General features: G+C 35.1%; 1 protein-coding gene across 1 annotated transcript in view; it reads left to right on the top strand.

Moving 5' to 3' along the window:
* Positions 1 to 16,774, top strand: part of CNGB3 (cyclic nucleotide gated channel subunit beta 3) — a 143,173-nt gene that overhangs the window by 12,492 nt on the left and 113,907 nt on the right. The window contains 1 exon segment of the mRNA NM_001003030.1: positions 520 to 646. Within this exon segment, the coding sequence (NP_001003030.1) occupies positions 520 to 646 (127 nt within the window).

Genomic DNA, 16,774 nt, shown 5'->3' with positions numbered 1-16,774 from the left:
CTGAAGCTAGTACATTAGTTTGCATTGCTTATTCAGAAAAGATGTCATAGCTAAGGATGATGAAACCAAAAACAAAGATTTGGTTTCATTAAAAAATTAGAGTGCAAAATTCTACAATAATGTCAATGACATCACTTCTGCCTATTTTATTTTTCTGAATTTTATGAGGCTTCAGTTTCAGCCACAAATTATGAATAATGCTTTAGCAGGACTGAAATACCTTTTGAATGATTATGCCTTATTAATCTCAGCTTTGCAATTTCAAAAAGAAATATACTATATGAACTTTTTATTACATAATATACCAACTTTAAGTATATTTTTCATTAGCCTGAAGTTAACTTCTCTTGTATAAGGTCCTACTTTGTTTAGCAATAACCCAGGGGAAACATTCCTAAGACTGTTTTGTAGAAACAAGCAGCATCTCTGTAATTTATGCTGTCCAATATAGCTTATCAGGAGTGGCATATATTCTTCTGTCATATATGACATGTCATATATGTTGTTTCCTTTTCATAGATAAAATCTCCGAGAAAAATTCACTCAGAGACCTGACGACAAATCCCAACCATCAACATCCAACAGAATCAAAGGGGGCAATGTCAGAGCAGAAGGAAATGGAAACTGGGAAAGAAGGCCTAGTCAGGTGAGAATTCAACAAAACATAGAATACATGTTAGGAATATTGCTCAGGCTACATTGAAGAATTCAAACACCTATTCCCCCACTTTAGCTGAGCAAAAGGCAAGACAACAATAGTCACATAGCACAGGGGAACTGGCTGGAACTTCAAGGTTGTTCCTGTCCATTTCACTGTCCCTTGCTACCTAGCCCTGGCTATTAACCAGGATTTCTAGGCAGCCATTTGGCTATAGGCCAAATCACACCAACAAAAACATGGAAGTCACACGTCTGAGTCTGAATCATTAATATCATCGTGGGAACAGCCTACATGGGACACCTGAGTGGCTCAGTGGTTGAGTGTCTGCCTTCGGCTTAGGGCGTGATCTCAGAGTACCAGGTTTGAGTCCCATATCAGGCTCCCTGCATGAAGCTTGCTTCTCCCTTATCCTGGGATTGAGTCCTACATCAGGTTCCCAGCAGGGAGCCTACTTCTCCCTCTGCCTATGTCTCTCTGCCTCTCTCCCTGTGTGTCTCTCATGAATAAATAAATAAAATCTTTAAAAAAAAGAAACAGTCTACATATTTACTAGGCATGAATTTTAAAAAGAAGAAATTGAAGAGAATATATGATTGTTCTGAGTTCACAAAGAAACAGTCATTCCAATTCTGCAAATTTTTTTATTGCTTAATTATTATTTCCTTTCATCTGCTTAAGAAAGTGTGGCGTGATAACCAAGAATAATTACAGAAACAGGTAATCTTTATTCCACTAAAGGAATACAGTTTTATAAATACTTCCTACAAAATTATTGGAAATATCACAAAAGAGATGACAATTTCAATGTGAATCAGTGAATCTACAATAAAACACAACTAAGGAGCCCCTTCATTTTGTTACTTCTTGGCATGCTATTATGTGCCTGCTGATCCAATTTGAATTGCTTAATTATAGTTAATATAATTGCAATAGGCTTATGAAACAATAAAAGCATAGTCTTATTTAACAGGCAAGAAGAGTTATCATTTAAATAGAAATTAGAAATATCTATTCCTCCCCCCAATTCTACATCCCCACTTCTTTCTCAGCATTTCCTCCACTGTGTTAAACTATGTGCTGCCAATAGGAGTTAGAGTGATAATCTAGGACCCGGCGTATTGCAGACTGAACAATAAGCATCAGAAAGAGAAGGTTCATTTTCAGTAAATACAAATTTGGCTATATATGAAATTAAACACAAGCTCACTCTATCACATGCATGCACATAAAAAAAAAACTGACAAAAATTGAACCTGACATTATTTAGGCAGAAAGATGTATAAACTCTGGGATAAAAACTAAAGTCTTACATCCAGGCCAAGTAATTATATTATTTTTATGTTGGTATTTATAGAATTATTTGCAGTTCTTTTAGTGGGTCATTATTATCTTCACTCTACAGATAAGCAGCCAAGGCACAAGGAGGTTAATTAGTTTGCCTATATTAATAGGGTCAGGTCTGCCAAGATTGGACTGCACAAGACTCAAATTCCTCAGTGGAATTTTTTCCTCCCTCCCATCAATACATTTATTTTAATCAACAGCTTAGCCTTCTGAACCAATCTCTACTTCTGCCATTTATTTTAGTTATTAGTATGTTTAATTTTTTGTAATAACCTATGGTGATAGGTATGTTTTCAAAGGACTGAAGTGGAAGCCATAGCTAACATTCTAGGGATATATCCGTTTTAACCCAAATCCATTCCCAGTATTATACTCTTCTGAAATATGAAAATGGAAAATTTTCAATTACCCAGAAGTGAGTCACTCAACCTATCTCAAAAACATAAAACTTGACATGAACTCTAAGACCATGCCCGGTCTATCTCATCCCCTACCTTCCTATCCTTTTACTACAGTCACACTGGCACTATTTCAGTTTCTTGTACCTATGAATTGATTAATCTCTGGAATAATTGATTATCCTTTCTGCATTCTAGGCAGCAAAGTGGCTTGAGAATTATTGACAAATGGAGTAAATCCAAGTTGGCTTAAAACTCTTACTTTAATGTTAGATAGCTGGCCACTTTTCCTCAGGAATGAATGAAAATCAGCTACCTTTGACAGAGCAACTTTAAAAGGTCACTAGACATACCAGTGTCACTTTTGACTAATATGGGAATCCTGATATCCCAAATACCATGTACAACTTACCAAAGCCTTCCTATTTTGATTTCATAAGCATCAGTAGTACTATATCTAGAATCCTAGACAGCAGGGGTTTTATACATCACTAAAAAAATATCAATAATCAAATAACTTCCAACTAAAAGTGATTTCACGATATTCTCAATGAGTGAAGATCACTTTGGTATTTGCAGTTATTAAGAATCAACAAATTTAACCTTGAGCAAGTGAGGTTTAAAAAGGTTTTTTTCCTAGATAAATATTAAGGATTTATTTGATTGATTGCAGGCAATAGATGCTTATGAGTGGCTGCTTCTCACCTCAGTTTTTTGAATTTGCAAGAAGTCAGATTATTAATAAAATTTAAAAGTAGATTTCTTGCTCTAAGTGCATTTACATTATCTTCTGCCTTAAGCCCTGTATTGAATAGGGATTATGTGTCTAGGCTGATCACTAAATATTGAGGAGAATGAATGTTGTGGATTTTGCTGTCTCCGTGTGTGAAGTGCAGTTTGATATTATTGATTACACCTTTAATTTCTGTCACATTCAGAAGATGGGCAGAGGTGGATACCAAGAGAACTAACAGTATGTATATGTGTGTGTACGTGTATATATATATATATATACACACAGTATATATATATATAACAGTATATATATACACAGTATATACATATACAGTATATATATATATATATATATACACACACACACACTTCTCTTGGTTAGTTATATATATAGTTATATATAACTATATATACTGTTATATATATATATATATACATACTCTAGTATATATAGTCTTATCTGTAGATATATTATGTAACAGATTTATTGTAAAGAATTGGATTGCATGATTATAGAGGCTGAGAAGTCCCAATATCTTCAGTCAGCAAAGCTAGAGGCCCAAGAAAGGCAAGGGTGTATTTCTAGGCTGAGGATGAAGGCCTAAGAACCAGAACTGCTGGGATAATTCCAGTCCAAAAGCTGGCAGACTTCAGACCCAGGGAGAACCAATGTTGCAGTTTGAGTTTGAGGGCAAGAAGAGGTCTTATACCACCAGCCTGCAAACTGGAAAAGGTTTCTAAACATAACCCAACTATGCTGGCAAGCTGATCATGGACTTCCAGTCCCCAGATTTGTAAGAAATAGATTTCTGTTGTTTATATACCACCCAGTCCATAATGCTTTGTTACAGCAGCCTGAACTAAGATATCAGTCAACTCAGCCCCAAACTCTTTAACATAGAGTCTTTGGAATGTTCCCTTGTGACAAGGGTCTCAGATACTGTTTTGTAAGGATAAAAGAGTATAGATATATGGGGTTTTTTTTTGATATATGTTTAAGACAAATTCAGATATCATGTCTATTTAGCTATTCATATAAACATAAAAAGTTGAGTAAAGTTTATGTTATTATTAAAAGATGTAAATTCATAAAATAAAAATCATTTATGTGATTTTTTTCATCCAGCCTTCAATAAGATTAAAAATAAATCCTAAAACTAATTTTCTAGCCATAGTAATAATATTTATCTTAAATACATGTCAGCCCAGGAGGAGATATTTCTCAAGATATCCAAGTATTACATGTCCACAGTTCTGACTGGAATCCATTTGTATTAAACTAGCTTTCTTTCTTTATCCTTTCTTTTTATATCCTTTCACAACATTTTCTAAATTGTCTATCCAGGGAAAAGAAATTCTTTGCAAATCTTCCCTGAAAAAAACAACCAATTCATTATCTTGTCAGATGAATCATTTAGCTTCTGAAAGACATGGGGTTCACCCCTGGAAGGTCCCATTGATGCTATTTGTCCATTACCAAGAAAAACAGCCTGTTTCTGGCATTCCATCTCAGCACATTCTTATTTTTTAATATAAAAAAAGTATATTTTGATGGACACTAATGAATAGCAAGCAAAAGAAGATGTGTTTTGCCTGGAAACATCAAATAGCTATGTCTGGAAAAGGAGACAGAGTTGAATGGCTGATAGGTTAAGTGGTTAAATGATGAACAAGCAAGTGAGTGAAACGTTCAGTGCCCGTGACTGGGGTGCACTGCAAGACTGACTTTTACAGTATAGTATATGACTTTTCATCACCATTGCTACCCATAATGCCAAGAAGGAAGGTTATTTCTATGAATAGTCTTCTTTGTTCATAATAGCAATCAGTCTCTATTTGGGTGGTTTTAAAATAGGCAATCATTTCACAGCAGGAACAATGAGGACAGAATAGAATTCAGAATCTTATCAGCACTCATAAACACTGCCGTTTATTGTCTTGTAGCTAGAAAAAGCAAGAAACACTGCAGTAAAGATGCTTAAAAATCCATATGTGATTTTATAGTTGAAATAGAAAAGGAATGTCAGCTATCAAGTTTACCAAAATAAAATACAATTTATACTTGAATAATTTAAAAGCTTGTAAAAAAAAAGGAAATCAGTTACATATTTACCAATTTTATGTAATGCATAATAAAAATGATGCACTATTACTTTTAGCCCCAAATTAAAATTTTCTTCTGTGGCAAACAATACCTTTATAATTAGGCATTGCAAATACTTTTAACAACAGATAGGCATCTGTTTTTAATAATGCCATCACTTTTAATAATGATTGCTAACTGCTATTACTAGCAATATGGCAGACTAAACATTTATAGAAAATTCTTTGGGGAGAATGTAATTTAAAATACTAGATAAAATATGAAACCTACATTTGAATGCATGCCTGAGCTGGTAGAAAATAAATTCTATTGTTAGAAAGTTTCATGAATTGGTGTTTGCTCTCAGAATTTATTCCAAACTTTTATGGCCTAGATCTGAGTTAAAATGTGTGATCATTGAGACAAAATCTGGAGTTAAACTACATATGAGGACAGGTTGGAGACTCCTCCATAAAACTGGGATTCTAAAGGATAATTTTCTAGAAGTTAAACCATCCTCTAGAGAGAAATAGTGAAAATAATACTTCTCTTTGTCCTGGCTCTGAGTGGAGAAAAGGGAAAGAAATTTGAAATGGGGAAAGGAAAGGAGGGAGAAAAGAAGAGGAGAAGAGAGAAGGGAGGGAGAGGACAAAAGGGAAGGAAAGAGAAAGTAAGGGAAGGAAAGAAAAAATTCTTAGCCATAAGCATTATTCAAATAGATCTGGAACCAGAATTCCTAGGACATCTGTATCCTAGAAAAAAAGATTGAGGCTAAAATAAAATATTTTAAATGATTAGGTTTGAGAACTCAAACTGCCAAAAACAACAAAATTTGGAAGAAAACAGTCTTTAAAACCATGTCTCAAAGTATCTATAGATATAAGTTCTGATGAACATGAATTCACAATAAAAAATTACTAAACATATGAGGAAATAAATCATTGTGAACAATACAGCAGAAACAATAAGCTTCAACATTAGACTCTCAATATCTTCAGATGGTAAAATGATCAAAAACAGCACATAAAATAAGCATATTGGAGTGCCTGGGTGGCTCAATTGGTTGAACATCCCACTCTTGGTTTCGGCTCAGGTCATGATCTCATGGGTTGTGAGATTGAGCCCCCTGAATCAATCAGGCTCTGCACTCAGCAAGAAGTCTGTTTGGGGCTTCTCTCTCTCTGCTCCTTTCTCTCTCTCTCTCTCTCTCTCTCTCTCTCTCTCTCAAAGAAATCTTTTAAAAATAAGTATATTAAAAAAATAAAAAAATAAAAAATAAAAAAAATAAAAATAAGTATATTAAATATATTTAAAGAAATGAAAGAGAATATTAAAAATAAGGCTAGGGAAAAAGAAATTGTCAGAAAAGACAAGGCATTTTTGCAAATGAACTATCAGAACATCTAGAAGTGAAAAACGTAATCCCTAAAAGTAGGAAGTGAGAAGGAAAGACTCAAATTGTATTAGTCAAGGATCAGTCAGGAAAAAAGAGTTTTTATTCTAAACATTTCAAGAATAAATAAATTAAATACAAGGAATGTGGTAGTGTGAAAATTGTTGTAAGAAAGGGTGAGAAAGAAAGCAAATTTCAAAGGTGGAAATTGCAACCCAGAAATTAAATGCAGGATGTAGTTCCCAAAGCCCCAGTTGCCCCATAAATCGAAAACTGGAGAAATGGAGTCTGAAAAAGGTTCAAGAAGCAGCTGCTCCTTTTGAAGAAGTATGCTCTAGTTTTCTGCCAGATAAAAACTTAATTGTGCTTTCCTTTCAACTTCCAAATCTCCTACAAATGTCTCTCATTGGTAGAATCTAAGTCAGAACCCTCCTGATTTTTCAAAAATAAGGGATTTTTCAAAAATAAGGTTCTCAGGCTTTCAGCCCCTGTTAGTAACATGGGAAAGTGTAAAAAGGAACAGAAATGCTATTGATTGAAAATAAACAATCCAGCATAGAGATTCAAAAAGTGAGCAAAGAAAATGTAAGCATATAGATAAATGGAAAAAAAAAATTTACACCATAAGATAATCACAATAATGTCTAAATTGGGGGTGAAAAAAATGAGATACAGTTAAATATACCCTCTACAGTGAGGTGATTGGCATAAAAAAGAACGAAGAGTTTGACTAATTTTAGAACCTCTTAATTAAATATATATGTTAAAATGTCTTCAAAAATCCCTGTATTAATTACATCAAAGTATTTAATCTCCATATGCTAAATTTACCAAAGATTGTAGATGAGAGAGAACGCACACAGGCAATTCTGCCAGTTACAAAATGAAATTGATAATCCCACACTCCTAAAGAGAGTGATTTTAAAATACTTCTCTTTGTTTATTTAATAGAGCAAATATTATAAAAGTCATTAAAGATATACTATCTTTGAAAAACACAATTAACAAATTAAACCTAAAGGACACTTGAAGAACCCTTATATCCATTCTTCAGTAACTGCATTTCTTCAGTAACTGAAAAATACACAGTTGCATCACGCCTACATAGAACATTACAAAAATTCATGATCTACTATGCCAAGGTACACTGTCAAATCTCCTAGGATCTCTTTAAAAATACAAAGGTTTGCATTCTACCCCCAGTAATTCTGATTTCATTGGTCTGGAGTGAGTCTCAAGCATTAGGATGTCTGAAAACCTCCTCAGGTGATTCTAATATATATCCAGGATAGAGAAGCATTTCACTAGAATATGAAATAGACCTCAACAAATTTTAAAGATTTTATGTCCTATTGAGTATATTTTCTAACCACATGGCAATGAAATCAGAAATTAATTTTTTAAAAAACTAAAATTTGGAGAAAAATCCCACATAATTAAAATTTAAAACACACTTTTAAGTGACCTCTGGGTCAACAAATAAGTCATGAGTGAAATAAGAAAATACTCAGAAATGGAGCACCTAGGTAGCACAGTCAGTTAAGTGACCAACTTCATTTTGGCTCAGGATGATCTCAGGGTTGTGAGATGGAACCGTGCAATGGGCTCCACACTCAGCCCGAGTCTGCTTAAGACTTTCCCTCTCCTGCTGCCCCTCCCCTTCCAAATTACATTAATAAATCTTTAAAAAAATACTTAGGAGGGGATTCCTTGGTGGCTCAGCGGTTTAGTGCCTGCCTTCGGCCCAGATGGAGTCCCATGTCAGGCTCCCTGCATGGAGCCTGCTTCTCCCTCTGCCTGTGTCTCTGTCTCTCTCTCTCTCTCTCTGTCTCTAATGAATAAATAAATAAAATCTGTTAAAAAAAATACTTAGGAACAACAATGAAAATACTGCATATGGACAGCCCAGGTGGCTCAGTGGTTTAGCGCTGCCTTTGGCCCAGGGTGTGATCCTGGAGACCCAGGATCAAGTCCTGTATTGTGTTCCCCGCAGGGAGTCTGCTTCTCCCTCTGCCTATGTCTCTGCCTCTCTCTCTCTTTGTCTCTCATGAATAAATAAATAAAATCTTAAAAAAAAAAAAAAAAGAAAATACTGCATATCAAACTTGTAGAATAATAAACTGTCAGGTATTTTTGTTTTGCTTTTCTGTTTTAGGCTTTTTCCTTTTTCCTTATTTTTTTAACTAGAAAATTTAATTATAAAGTTCACTTGAAAGAATAAACAAAAATGGCCAGGAAAACCTGAAAAATAATAGTATTGGAGGTAGTATTAGTCCTACTAGATACTAAAACCTATTTAAAATCTCTGTAATTTAAGATAAAGTGTGGTATTGACACATGAATAGATAAACCAATAGAACAGAAAAGATACAAATAGATCTAACTGCATGTTTAAATGTAGTATCTAATAAAGTCAGCATCTAAAATCAGTACAAAAATGGTAGATTTAAATAAATGATATTAGAGTAACTGGATAGCCCTATGGAAAAAATAAAATAAAATAAAATTGGATCTGTCCTTCATGCTACACACGAGGGTAAATTCTGAATAGATCAGAGATTTAAATGTAAAATAATTAAACCATACAAGTACTAGGCAAAAAAAGTTATAAATTTCTCTATAATGTGGAAACATACATTAAGTCCTAAGATTAAAAATTTAGAAGCAATAAAAGAGCTTAATAACTTTGACTACATTAAAAGAAAAGAATTTGCATTAATAAAATCACAAGTAAAAGAAAAAAATCAGAATATCCAGATATGAAAATTCTCAGTGCTACTTTCTGAGAGAATTAATCATTTTATTTTGAGATTGATGGCAGGCATTTAAATTTTGTTTTGCATACTTTGCATTCTTTAAGATTGTAACGGCTCAATCAACTTGATATCTTTGTGATATGTCACTACCACAATTTCATTTTCCTCTTCCCAAAATTTAATATCAGAAGTACAATGTATTTAATTAATAGCATAGAGTAAATCAATATATCATATAATCCCAGGAGTAAAACAGTGATCCTGATACTCAATATGGTGCAATCAAAAGGTCCATCTTTTACTCAAAAAAAAGTAATTATTAGCAGTGTATAATATAGGCATATATTATAAATAATATTCATGTATTATGCATATATTTTTCAAATAAATATAAATGTATATTTGGTGGAAAATTACTTGCTAGACCTTCCATCTGTGCTTTCTACTCTAAAGTCATTAATAATGCTTCCAGAAATGAGATGTGGTATACCAAGATGCAGACTAGTATCAGAAACAGCAAGAGTAATTTACTGGTAGGTGGTTAGATGTGAGTCAGCAGACCAAAGACAAAAATTTTGTGAGTATGCCTAATAGCCTTGAGAAACAAGCCTACAGACACAGTTTGTGGTCCTTTTTTAAATTGTTTCACTATTTATCATGGAGAGACAACAAATCAGTTACCTGTTGCCATAGAAAACCAAAGCAGATAAAACTTGTCTACTTTCTTCCTCTTGGCATAGAAAGAAGGAAATTAGATGATTTTATATTTTTTATGATACCTAAGTTATGACTTTTTAAAAATGTGTCTTCAAGTTTACCTAGCAAAATGAAAGGAACTACAAAATGTTTGATACATTGATTAAAATTTTTGAAAATTTACAGGTGGACAAATTCTGATTACTATGAAGCAAGCAAGACCCATTAATAAAGATACTATAAATATGGAAACTACAGGGCAAGCCTAATGATAAAAGAGATAGAAGAGAAGGGAATAGTGAGGTGAGCTTGGGTAAACCTAGAGTTTCTTCCTTATTGCAAAGAGCCAATCCAAGCATTGCCATATGGAAAAGTGGATCCAATGATGCCAGTATCACCTGATTTCTTTTTCAGGAAAACTTCAAATTCCAGAAGTCCATATCTTGAATACTACCAAAATAAATTGAAATTCTTTTGAACTGTAGGCCATAAAAACACAGCTGTAGGTCATCAGTTTACCATCTCTGCCTTGAAATAATAGACTGGTTCTAAACAAGTTCACTGTTAAAAAAATATAATTCCATAATAGAATTAGAGGTGTGGTCTATAAGAAAAACATTCATCAATGCTGTTCCCAATGTAAAGCACTTATAGAGGATAGAATCAAAACTGTAAGAATATTTTTGTCCTCAACAACTTTATTGCATTTCTTTCAAGTATTGTTTTTATTGTTAATTTTTGGATTTTAGTTCTTTTTTGGGTATTATATTTTATGTATCTTTGTCTGACAAGATGTAATAAGCAGTCTTCCATGTGACTAGCATGTTTTGTAGCCAATCTCTTTAATGCATTCATAATAGTTCGAATATGCATCAATAGCAAGAGCTTAGAAAAGTGGTTTGATTGATTCTATTTGAAAGTTAATTGACTGATGGAGGCTGGAAGATCAGCTTAAAATAGGTAAAATGGAAGCTCCCCATTGTGAGAGTAAATGGAAGACTCACCATGTTTCTTAAAATCTTTGTCTCCTTGGGAAGAAGAAAGGGATTGGTCTGCCTAGGATTGGCATTAGCAAGAGACAAGAACAAAAGAAGGGGAAAAGAGTAGAGACTGGGGGGATGATAACTCCCTGTCAGATGACAGCAGCAGACAAGAGTTGAGTCATTGGAGAAAGAAAAGAGATTTCCACCTGGAGAGAGACAATTTCAGGCATGGGAAATGGCAAAACTGGCACATTGATTTGCAGCATATAGATTTTTCAAGAAGCAGCAAAAATGCTATGCAGGTAAGGTAAGAGAAGCAACCTAAAGTAAGCTGGCCCAGGATGGGGAAGCTTATCAGACTCTCCCATACTCACACCGCCCAAGGAAGGAACTTGAATGTTTCCCCAAGTCAGCAAACAAAGGTATGGGGTATTACTCATTTGCTAGAGTGAGGCAATTGCCAGAGGAACAATTTTATCTCAAATGTTTAGCACTGGGTCTGGCACTTATTATATGCAAGGATAACTGCTTTGTGAATAATACATTGTATGTTTTACTCTACTTCAAGTAGATTCCTAAGAGAATCACAAAGTGAAATACATATGTATTTCTCAATTCTGATGGATGCTTTATGAGTAGTTTTTGCCTTAAATACTGTTCACATTTTAAACACAGGAATCTTTTCAAATATGTGTCTCTTTACTAGCCATGAAATGCTTGACAGTTCTTCCTTAAATGGAAGGTAATGTTTTTATTTATTGTTATCGTCTCCTAGCATCCCATAGTGCCTGGACAGTTCGTCATATAATGTAGTAAAACATGTCTAATAATTCTTTTTTTTAAAGATTTTATTTATTTATTCATGAGAGACACACAGAGAGAGAGAGGCAGAGACACAGGCAGAGGGAGAAGCAGGCTCCATGTAGGGAGCCCGATGTGTGACTTGATCCCCGGTCTCCAGGATCACACCCTGGACTGAAGGCGGCGCTAAACCACTGAGCCACCCCGGGCTGCCCAAATGTCTAATAATTCTATACCAATAAATGTTCACCCTAATTCTGCTGAGACAAGTAATAGTCTAGCAATAGTTTGTGTGCCAGCTCTCAGCTAGGTAAATTGTTTCCACCCAGCCTGATGATTCATTTCAATGTAGTTGTTCATATACAACTGTTCACCAGTGCCTTTATTTGGGCATCCAGCTCACAGAAACAGGACTGTTTGAGTACAGCCAAGCACTAGTTATTGTAAGACATTGGCAAACAGAGTAACAACTATGTTTTATAGAAAAAAGCAGCAAGGGGATAAGTTGACAAAACAAGAGCAATCAGAAGAGAAATTCCACATGCTTCCACCACCAAGTATAACAGGTGTCAGTGTCTGTATATGTAGCCATTTATCCAGCCTTTGCTCTTATCACAACAGATGAGCTGAACATATTTGTATCTAAGGCCAACTCCTCCACTTTGTGCTCATCCCTTTTCCTCTACTCACTGGCATCTCTCTGATAATTATTTCCTTCTCTTCTGCAACATCTAATTTTTTTCTTTCTGCTTGATTATTTCTATAAACATAAACATGTAGCATTTCTCATATTTAAATAATAGCAACAAAATGTTTCCCTTATCTCCACATGAGCAGCCAACTATTGTCCTATTTCTCTTCCTGCCTTTACAGCAATCTCAGTTACCCATATTCATTTTTTCTACTTCTCCTCCCATGTTCTCCTGAACCTGTAATGAGAATTTGATTCCCTCATTCCAACAGCTTTTATCTACTTTTATGAAAGTTTTTGCTGGTTTTGTCCATGTTTAGCAAAGTCAACAATGCCCCCTTTATAAGCACTATAAAGCCAGTGACCAAAGCCAGTGGCCAGTTGTTAATTCTACTTTTTCTGAACCACCTGCAGCAAGCCACAATTGATCCCTCACTCCATCCTTGAAACACTGTCTCATTTGGCTTTCCAAATATCACTTTCTCTGACTGATGCCCTATCTCACTGGCCTCGTTTCCCATCTTCCAACCTCTAAACTTTGAAAAGCACAAATTCAATCTCCAGACCCCTTCTCTGCTCTACCTATGTCCTTAGTATATGATTTTATCCAGTCCAGTGACTTTAAGCAACATTGACACCCTGGTGACTTCCAAATTTATATCTTTAGTCCAATCTCTCTCTAGAACGCCAGTTTGAATTCCAATTGCCTACATAATATCTCCACTTTGGGCTCTATATAGACATGTCAAAATGTACATGCTCAAAATCAACTCTTAATTTATTTCACATCTTCCAAACCTGTTCCTCCTGCAACTTTCATCCTTAGTATAAGGCATCTTCATTCTTCCATTTGCTCAAGCCAAAAATTTACCTGTTCTTTCTCTCATATAGTACAGCCAATTCAGTAACAAATCTTGTTGGCTCTTCCTTTGGGATATAAGCAGAATTTTATTACACCTCAGTACCTCCACTGCTACTACTATCCTAGTCTGTCATCTCTCAGCTAGCTATTACAATATCCTCCTAGCCATTCACCTCGCTTCTGTTCTTTGCCCCTCTATGGGTTTATATTCAACACAGTAAGCCCAGGTAACCATATCAAAATGTAAATCATCCCTTATTCCTCCAGATCCTCTAATGGTTTCCTATCCGGTGTTGAGTAAAAGCCTAAGTTTCCTCTGTGGCCTATTGGCCTGCCTCCCAGGCTACCTCTGCTTCTCTGACCCTAACTCCCACCACTTTACCCTGTCGCTGTGACTCAGCTATACCTGAACAGTCTTTTCTCAGATATCCATATAACTTATTCCTCACTTCTTTCAATGTCTCTGCTCAAATGTCACCTTATTGGAGGTGCCTCCCTAACTACTATAGGAAATAGCAGTCCCTTTCACTCTCTATCTACCTTACTCTGATTTGTCTTTCTTTATAGCATTTATCATCACCTGACATACTCTGTATTTTTAAAATATGTGTGTTTCTAAAAAAAAAAAAAAAAATGTGTGTGTTTCTATCTTTCCCTTTTAGAAAGTTATAAGATACTTGGGGGAAGGGCTTCATTGTGTTTACTTCTAAATTTATAGATAAATGCTGAATGAATGAATGAATGGGATTTCCAAATTACATAATTCTGGAGGCAAGCTAAGATTTTTCCCATAAATTTGTGACTTCATTCTCAAATTCTTAAATTTAAAATATTTTAAAGTTAACTTCTCTTGGGTAACTGCACACCTTTTTCTTTAAATATATTTGATTAGATTCCATGTCATTTCACAATTACTTTCATCACAAAATACCACCAAGTCTTTTCCAAAGTCTCATAGCAAATTCACAATTTAAGGTGCTTTTAAGCTCTTTGGGGTCAATAACAAAAATTGAACCCTCATGCTTGAACTGACTCCACAAGTATAAATATATGAAGTAGATGTTATGCATATGATTTCCTCTCTACAATTGTTGGTTTCAGTTGCAATCATTCTAATTACTCATGTGATAACCAGATTTGGAGAAAGCACTGTAATCTGGAGGTGATTGCCCTAGGTGTTTACTTCAGACTCTAGGACATGATTTAAAACCTGAATGAAAGGAAAACTATGGTTTAAATCTGGACTTCAGTAGGCATCAGTCCACATAACAAAAGCACCAGACAGTGGGACACAGTAAGCCTTCTATTCAGGGCAAAGCTAATTGAAGAAAGGTTTTGCTTCCCCCCCAAAATTAAGATACAAATGGTGGCCACATGAAAGGGCTCTCAAGGCTGTTGCACTTTTACCCACTTGGAACTCAATACAGTGCTTTTCTCACACTAATGAGCAATGCATTTACTCACATGCTTTTAAAATTAGAATCAGAGGTATTTTTTAAAGTAATGAATGTTTTGCTTAAACCATACCAACATGTGTTTTGAAAGGAACTGGAAATGTAACATATGGTTCACGTAGACTTAAATAGGCCTTGTTCAGACATTAATCTGAGAAGAGGTGCTGTTTCCCTAGTTGGCCTCCTTAGGCACCGCAATCTTTAATCAATCATCAATCTAATCTCCTTATATTAGGTATTCGATTTTCATAGGACCTAAAAAAGTACCTCACAATATTGTCTTTGTCAATAAAGACAATTTTAAAAACATTCGCTGAGGAATATAACTATAGTATGAAAGGAACTTCATATTCTGATTATTAACAACCCATTTTACAAGGAAGTACAATTAAATTAACAAACTTAGATCACGGTCAGTATAGGACCTCAGTAAAGAAAATTCTCAAGTTAACAATCTTCCTCATTAATGACTTGGTGAAAATGTAGCCAGGGTTAACAATAAGTTTCCGTCTTGGTTTCTACAGGTCAGCATCTGGTTCTGTATTACCCACCATTCCTTTCACTATATCCATACCATTTGGATCAACTCCATACATAGACGCAAATACAAATTTAGCAACCCTAGCAACTACCCTTCTCACTGCCCACCTGAGGCCAAAGCCTCTGGCACCATATGTAAATCATATTTGACTCCATCCCAGAAGCTCAAAGTGTAATTCTTCTCTGAATCCTCATGTATTCACATTACAGCTGTCCCTGATATCCAGTCTTTCCCCAGTATTTGGATTTTGCAATTTTTTTGTAGGTAGGCAGCACTTCTGCTTGCAACCAGAGAAGGTTTTCTGCTTTTAAGGGCTTACACGATTAGATTGGGCCCCACTGGGATAATCTCCCACTTTAAAGTATACAACCTGCAAAGTTCTTTTTGCCATTAACATAACATTTTCACAAGTTCCAAAGATAAGAATGTGGACATCTTTGGAGGGGCCACCTCTTACTTTTATTCACACCTAAGGTTTATTCAATCTGAAAAATTCAAATAGTTATTGGCCTATAGTATAATTTTGTCAGATAAATTTAGTAAAAGACTGAACAAAACTCAAACAATGAAAATAAAAACTTCCCAAGGCTTGAGTTTTAATTGGCCAAAGGAAAAAGCTGCCTACCCACTGACATAAATACATATGAGAATTCTACTCAAAGTGAAATATTGGCAAAGGACTTTAGCAGAATTAGAATTCTTAGGCAATTTGCTCTTTCCAAGATGCTCTTTGAGAGGAGTGGGGAGGAGTTTATTGCCTGTTGATAGCTTTAAATGCTTGGACATGGGCTAGCTTAACTTAATTTCAAATTTTATTTTTAACTCTAATCTGCCTTTCAGTGTAGCTGCTAACACTACATTCTGGCTCCAAAGTTGCTAGTTACTCCTGAATGAAAGAGACCTACTACCTCCCTGCCATTTTCTCATACAGATGACCCTCCGCCACCCCCCCTTTATTAAAAGCATAGACAGTGTTTTGAAAAATCACTGTTTATTTGAAACTCCAATGCATTTTTCCATTGGAGTAATATTAAAAATAACAGATACCAAAGTAGGCCTATGGAATACAATTTAGATCATAATTTACTTAGAGCTGCTTGAAAAGAACTATACAACTAATTTATGAGAAATTGTATTCTGAGTTCCAGTTTGGAACACATCATATCTATAGTGTCCCTGACGTGGAGCTCACTGTGTCAGCTCCCACAGTGGATCAAATCAGCTAGAGATCAATCTGCTAGAGAGAAACCTCCAAGTCCTTGATGTGGTTTCCAAAGCCTGGGCACAAAGTCTTTCAGAGCAGTGCCCACAAGGAAGTGGCCAAAGCTGCAAGACTTTGGAGACGAGGAGCTGCATGAGGCAGAACTTGTCACATA

Source organism: Canis lupus, chromosome 29 (genome assembly GCF_011100685.1).
Source record: "Canis lupus familiaris isolate Mischka breed German Shepherd chromosome 29, alternate assembly UU_Cfam_GSD_1.0, whole genome shotgun sequence".
NCBI classification, from domain to species: Eukaryota; Metazoa; Chordata; class Mammalia; order Carnivora; family Canidae; genus Canis; species Canis lupus.
Note: the sequence above shows the minus strand (reverse complement) of the source record. Positions and strands in the feature narration are given on the sequence as shown.